At 43.6% G+C, this 6617-nt stretch overlaps 1 protein-coding gene across 3 annotated transcripts; it reads left to right on the top strand.

Moving 5' to 3' along the window:
- Positions 1–765: 765 nt before the first annotated feature.
- LOC136494104 (uncharacterized) lies at positions 766–6617 on the top strand. 3 transcript variants are annotated; one of them, XM_066490249.1, is made up of 8 exons: positions 766–951; positions 3101–4245; positions 4503–4593; positions 4799–4956; positions 5030–5081; positions 5286–5365; positions 5485–5575; positions 5685–6617. In XM_066490249.1, the coding sequence occupies exons 2-8, from the start codon at positions 3190–3192 to the stop codon at positions 6167–6169; spliced, it is 2013 nt and encodes a 670-aa protein (XP_066346346.1). In that variant the 5' UTR covers positions 766–951; positions 3101–3189; the 3' UTR covers positions 6170–6617. The 3 variants fall into 3 exon arrangements, with proteins under 3 accessions (XP_066346346.1, XP_066346347.1, XP_066346348.1); XM_066490250.1 differs by lacking the exon at positions 766–951 and adding an exon at positions 1754–1883; XM_066490251.1 differs by lacking the exon at positions 766–951 and adding an exon at positions 2890–3021.

Here is a 6617-nt window from a genome sequence, read left to right as displayed (position 1 = left end):
CCAAACAAAATTAGGAAACGCTAATACTACCAACAAACAATCTGTCAGGTGAATGCCAACAAGTATTTTACCTAGGTTTGTGTAACACCTTTCTGACTCCAGTTTTAGGTGAAGCAGTGTCCTCTTCTTATATACGTAACGTCAAAAAATAGTACTACAAATATCTTATATCCTAGCTATTAACGAAGGAATAGAAATTTCGCGGAAAGGTTTGTTAGCAAACGACATGCTGGTAGTACAACCCTTGCCTTCCATTTTTTTTTTATTTTTTAGAGTCGTAGACTCGTAGTAGCACTAGCGGTACCAACGGAGCACACACAGCAGTCCACCAACTCAACCTTAATAGAAAAACGCATCAGCCCTTGTTTAGTTCGCGAAAAGTGCTACAGTACCTATCACATCGAATCTTGCGATATGTGTATGGAGCATTAAATGTAGACAAAAAAAAAACTAATTGCACAATTTGATTGGAAATTGCGAGACAAACGTTTTGAGTCTAATTAGTCCATGATTAAACACTAATTGCCAAATAAAAACAAAAGTAGTCAAATTTTTAACTTTTCGTGAACTAAACGAGGGCTCAGGTATCCAAGGGCGGGCCGGCCCACCCGGACCCGGCCCGGGGTCCGCCGGTCCGGCCCCAGCAAAAACGACGCGACCAAGTGGATTGGAAGACCGCGTCGGGGTTAGCCCAGCATAAGAGCGCCATTAGACGGCGACGGAGACCCAAACAACCCTCCGGAGCGGAGGAAGCGTCCAATCCAACAGCCCCGTCGGCCAATCCCAAGCTCGGTCCCATTCCTGTGCCCTCCAAGTACCCTCCGCCGAGGTCTCCGTCTCCCTCGGGCTATCATCCTCTGATCCTACCGCAACCGCGATGGCGCGTGGCGGGCGAAGATCGGCGGCGGCGGCGGCGGCAGGGGGAGAGCCCGTGGAGGGCTCTCGCAGTAGGTGAGTGGTGTGCTCTGAACTGAATTCTCGCTGTTCTCTGCTCCGTTTAGGCGGCGGTCGATCTCACGAGGCAATGGCACAGTGATCCGCTGTCCGTTTGGTTTTTCTTAGCTTCTCCATCGATTTAGCTGTGGGCGCGGTGATTGATTGGAACATCCCAACTGCTCTGAAAGAGCACCGTTGTCCATGTGATTCACATCAGAATGGTAAAACTCTTAGTTTTTCTTTTTCTTTTTGGAATGTTGCGCTCGTTCCCTGAAAACTAACCTCGTTTTGCTTATGTCCTGCAAAATTAGCCCGGAAATTAGTGCTGGATTTTTGGGGACCCATCTCCCTGATTCCGCATACTTTGTTTTTCAAATTTTTTGGTCGGTTGGAAATGGAAGAGCGTCGTTGCCCACTTGCCCTTTCGAAACGGAGTCCTAGCATTTACATTTTCCCACCGGTGCGAACGGAACGCCCAATTTGTTGGCGCGGTGGCCCACAGAACACATGCAACCAAGCGCTTCGTTTCTGATCACTTCAACTTTTTTTTTTTACAAAATTCACTCTAGCAGTAAGTAAATTCTTTCGGTTCAATGGTTCCTTTCTTATATGAAAAAAACGAATAAAGAAATTTGTCTTCCCGTTGTTCTTTGACTCTGCATTTCTGCATACAAGAACAAACAAAACTATTATCTTTTTCTCCACTAGTACAAGGTTCTGACCAAAAGAGCAAAAAAAAAACTTTAATTTAATTTTGTTTCCCCCACCGGGGCAGTTCCTCTCAACTGAATGGCCGCGACTTTAATGGCCATGTACGCGGAGAGCGGAGTTACGCCCCTACGCCTGCGGCCCGGTCGGCGCAGCGCAGATGTAGGAGACAAAATAGGCGCCGGCGCCCGCCGGCAGGCCCTGCTCCTGCTCCTCCCCTTCCCGCTTTCCCATCCACGGTACGCTACGCCACAGTGCGCCGCAGAGGTTGTTTTTACTCCGGGGCACCAGCACCACTCTAGAGGAAGGAACCCCTTTATGCCGCTAGCCTTTCCGCGCTGTTTTTCGCAGTTGCTCCGCCAGTTCCCTACCTCGGGATCTGCGGGCTCCCGTCCGGCCCCGTGTGGGTTGGTGTTGCTGTGTGTGTTCTTCTTGCTTCGTCCGCCCGGTGGGGTTCCCTAGGTGCGGCGGCTTGAGGTCTACGGGTGTCGAGTTGTTGCCTTGTTGGTGAGCATTGTCAGGAGTGCCGGACGGAGGCGGCGGCGATTAAGATTAACCGAGGCCGCTAGGTTAGTTTAGTGGTGGTTAGCCTGGGCCTGTGCTTTCTTTGCTTTGGTTTATTGTTGACAACCTGTGACAGTTCACAGTTGTGGACCTGGTGAGCACTGTTGTAGTACTAGGCTACTAGCATTTGCTTTGCTTTGCTTTGCTTGAAATGGTAGCGGTTTGCATTGCTCCACGAGTGAGGATTTTTAGTTGGGCCTCGTTTAGACTGCGAAAAAATTTCAAACTGATGAATAATAGCACTTTCGTCTTATTTGATAAATATTATCCAATCGTGGACCAACTAGGCTCAAAAGATTTATCTCGTGATTTCGAACTAAACTGTGTAATTAGTTATTTTTTTTACCTACATTTAATACTCCATGCAAGCGGCTAAAAATTGATGTGATGGAGAGAGAGTGAAAAAACTTGGAATTTGGATGGCATCTAAACAAGTCCTTGGTTCTGAGTATCTTGCTATATGCTGCTCTTTTGGCCCATCTTGGCGAACTTTCCTCTTGTCATTCGCACTGTAAACAGTGAACTGCTGCCGAACTGAACTTTTTGGCTCTCTCTGGTTTTGCAGTTCCATTTTATGCAGACCTTCATACTTCCTTTTTGCATACTTTTCTTTAGTAATTGAACTAGTTACATCCTACTTTACTTTTTTTTATTGCCATCCTACTTTACTTAATACTCCTAGTCGTACGCATCTTTAATGTAAACAGAATTTACTTTTGGTGCGTGCGAATAATTTTCACTTGAAGTTGGAAATTTTCACTTGAAAAGATCTCGTCCGCTTGCCCATACCTTTACCGGGAGTCATTTTCTGGGGTGCTGCTCCGTCTTCTTCTCACGTTACCACCCTTTTTCCTCCTTTACCATAGCCTCATATTTGCATTGTTGATTGCAGATGACAGTCTGATTTCCCACAGCCTTCACTGAGTGCTAGAGCCCCTCCGTGTCAATACACTGTTTGGTGCTGAATCATATTCATTGAAGATGCCAACATCTGAATCAGACAGCGATGATGTTTTCTTTGATGCATTTGAAGATGTTCGATCTCCAGGGGAACCTTCATGTTCAGAGGATTGCAGCACAAGTGATGAAGTTTCAGTGCCAATGACATTTGAGTATGAGATTTGGGCAAATGAGCCAATGAGTGTTCAAGAAAGGCGGCAAAGGTTCCTTAAAGGAATGGGATTCGATGATTTTGTTTCTGCCAGAACAGATTCTTTCCAATGCCATGGTGAAATCACAGCTGTAGAGTCTTCCACTGACATGGAGGAGAGAAGTGTCAGTGGCCATTCTTCCGTGGATACATCTGTTTGTGACAATGAATCGGAGTTTGACGGTGCCTGTTGCATAAGGGATATGGATAGTGGAAAGAAATATATTGTCCACAATGGTGCACATAGCAGTATAACGGACATGCTCAAGAAGGTTGGATCAGATAAGGTGATGTCTCTTCTGGAGTTTGAGAGTTTGCTTGGCCTCTCTCGGTCTGTTCAGAAATTATTGCGGAGGGGATGTGGTAACAGTCCTGCAAAAAGAAACAAAAGCGCTAAGAAAAAGGATGTCAAAAGCTTGTTGAAGAAACTCGTGACAAAGAGAAGCTTTGGTGGCATCTGCAAGTATGATGTACATGTGAACAATTGCACAAATAGTATACCAACCAGAACAAGAGTTCAACATCGGAAGAAAAATTTTCTTGAATTCTCTGCTGTCTACATGGATCAAGAAATTAGAGCTCACAAGGGTTCAATTAGGGTCATGAAATTCAGCCCATCTGGATGGTATTTAGCAAGTGGTGGTGAGGATTGTGTTGTACGAATATGGCAAATCATAGAAGTAGAAGCATCTCCTAAGTTGTATAGGGGAGAGGATCCCTGTGAAAAGGTGGAGAAAGTTCAGGTCATTAATACAAATATAGAAAAAGGGCAGAACCAGGGACTTGCAGTTATACCCAAGAAGGTTTTTCGTATATCAGAGACTCCATTACATGAATTCCGTGGCCATACAAGTGATATCCTTGACATGGCATGGTCCAAATCAGATGTAAGTCTTCCTTTGTATTCTGCATACCTCACATATCTTACTCAGACCACTTAACCTATATTCACTAACCTGTTTCCATGCATCATAAACAGATACTCCCTCCATTTTTAAATATATGGTGCTTAGGACAAGCTAATTAGGTAAAAATAAACTAATTAGGTTGTCACTAAACGTCATATATTTAAAATGGAGTATTAGTTAGTGCTGTTTCCCTGTTAAATTCCTTACCCTTTTTTTTTGCCTTGGTTTGACTGCAGTATCTCTTAACATCATCCAAAGATAAGACAGTGCGCTTATGGAAACCTGGCTGTGATGGTTGTCTTGCAGTTTTCAAACACAAAGACTATGGTAAGCTGAATATCTGTGAACTATTGTGAGTTTTGAAAACTTAATCGAATCATTGCTCAATGTTGATATCCTCTGTGTAGCAACATTGTTGTGATGATGAGAAAAACCTTGTGATGTTCTCAGTACATTGAAGCATAATAAGAACTTAAATATTTTTTCCTTGGATAAGAACCTGACTCTTCTGTTCCTTTGTAATTGATAACAGTAACATGTGTTCAATTCAACCCTATTGATGAGAAATACTTCATCAGCGGTTCATTAGATGGTAAAGTGCGCATTTGGGATGTGTTGGACAAGCGAGTAACTGACTGGGCTGATACTCGAAATATCATAACTGCTTTGAGTTATCAACCAGATGGAAAGGTGTGAATCAGATACCGTTGTCATTGCATTTTTTTTCCATAAGTGGGTTCTAATTCATGATTTTGCAAACCAGGGTTTTATTGTTGGCACGATTGCAGGCGCATGTCGTTTCTATGATCAATCAGGTACATGGAGGTCTTTTTTCTCAAATGTAATTTTACTTATGTTGAGTGTTTCAACTTCCATGTGTAATAGTAAACCATGGTAATCGCCAAAAAATATGTTTACCAATAATTCTCCATGTGTAATAGTCAACCATGGTAATCGCCAAAAAATATGTTTACCAATAATTCAGTACTAAGAGTGAGTGGTTCAATTTTCCTTTTTAGGTGAAAACATCCAGCTAGAGAAAGAATTGTTTGTGCAAGGGAAGAAAAAGTCAGCTGCCAGTTGGATCAACAGTTTACAGGTTTATTTCTCTCTTGGCTCATACTGTATGATTTTTCTGCAGCGAGTTTGTGGAAGCACTAGTATCCTTGCAATTATTAAATCAAATCAAATTGCTAATTTGTGACCTCCGCTTTGCAGTTATGTACAAGTGATTCCACTGGGATTATAATTACATCAGGGGATTCCAAAATCCGAGTCGCCAATGGTGATACCATCCAAAAGTTTGAAGGTAGATTCACACAGAAAGTAGAAACTCGTCATGTTTCAACCATGTTACACCCCTTGACTTCAGTTACTGATAGATGCTGCTGCTTTTTTTTTACTTATCTCTGATACAGGGCCTTGGAAGTCAAAGGCTTTATCATCACCGTCTTTAACATCAGACGGCAGATATCTTATATCTGCCGGCAAAGATTCCAATGTCTATATTTGGAACTTTGCGAATTCTGGAGATGCAAAATCGGTTCATTCATGTGAGCTGTTCTTCTCCAAAGATGTGGCTACTGCGGTACCATGGCCTGGAGTGCACCAAGATGGGCACACGAAGCCTTCCTGCCTGAATGAGAAATCATCCAGTGCGCCGATTTTGCGCCACCACGAGGAGTGCCAGTCCCCTGGGCCATGGTCGTTCGTGGACAGCAGCAAGGGATCAGCGACATGGCCTGAGGAGAAGTTGCCTTCTACTGCAAAGCCTGAAAGCAGCCCGCAGCTGGGTGACTGCCTCTCCTTGATATCCGCCGCGTGGAGCACGGTCATCGTGACCGCCAGCCGCGATGGCGTGATCCGATCTTTTCCCAACTATGGCTTGCCCGTTAGATTGTGAGCTTCAAGACCGGTTTGAGCTTGTCAGTGGAGCACAGCTGTGGTTGGTGATTGATAACCTGCTAACGTTATGAAGTTCTCTCTCTCTCTCTCTCTCTTTTTCTGGTCAGAGTTACTAGAAATTCTTTTTTGTTACATTTGTTAGATCATGAACTTCTCATGAAGAGATGATCTGTAGTCAGTCCAAGTCCAAACACTTGTGCTGCTTTTTGCTGGATGGTTGTTACAAGGTAAAAAATACAACCATTCAGTTATAATTAGTATCAAGGTGGCCTGCGCAAGTAGCACGGGTGGTTAGCTTTTTTTCACTGACATCATCAGGATGTATTAGTTGAAAATATTTTAAAATAGTTTGATTACTTGTTTTTGTTGTAATTGTCTTATCTCTATGTGCACGCACTGTATCTATCAGCACAAATTTTATAGTTATCGCCAACCAATTCATTAGC

This window comes from Miscanthus floridulus, chromosome 11 (genome assembly GCF_019320115.1).
Source record: "Miscanthus floridulus cultivar M001 chromosome 11, ASM1932011v1, whole genome shotgun sequence".
Lineage (NCBI taxonomy): Eukaryota > Viridiplantae > Streptophyta > Magnoliopsida > Poales > Poaceae > Miscanthus > Miscanthus floridulus.
Note: the sequence above shows the minus strand (reverse complement) of the source record. Positions and strands in the feature narration are given on the sequence as shown.

Coding starts and splice junctions, on each gene's coding strand:
- LOC136494104 (XM_066490249.1), top strand. CDS start 3,190: ATGCCAACATCTGAATCAGACAGCGATGATGTTTTCTTTGATGCATTT. Junction 4,246..4,502: donor TGGCATGGTCCAAATCAGAT/GTAAGTCTTCCT, acceptor GTTTGACTGCAG/TATCTCTTAACATCATCCAA. Junction 5,082..5,285: donor TCGTTTCTATGATCAATCAG/GTACATGGAGGT, acceptor TTTCCTTTTTAG/GTGAAAACATCCAGCTAGAG.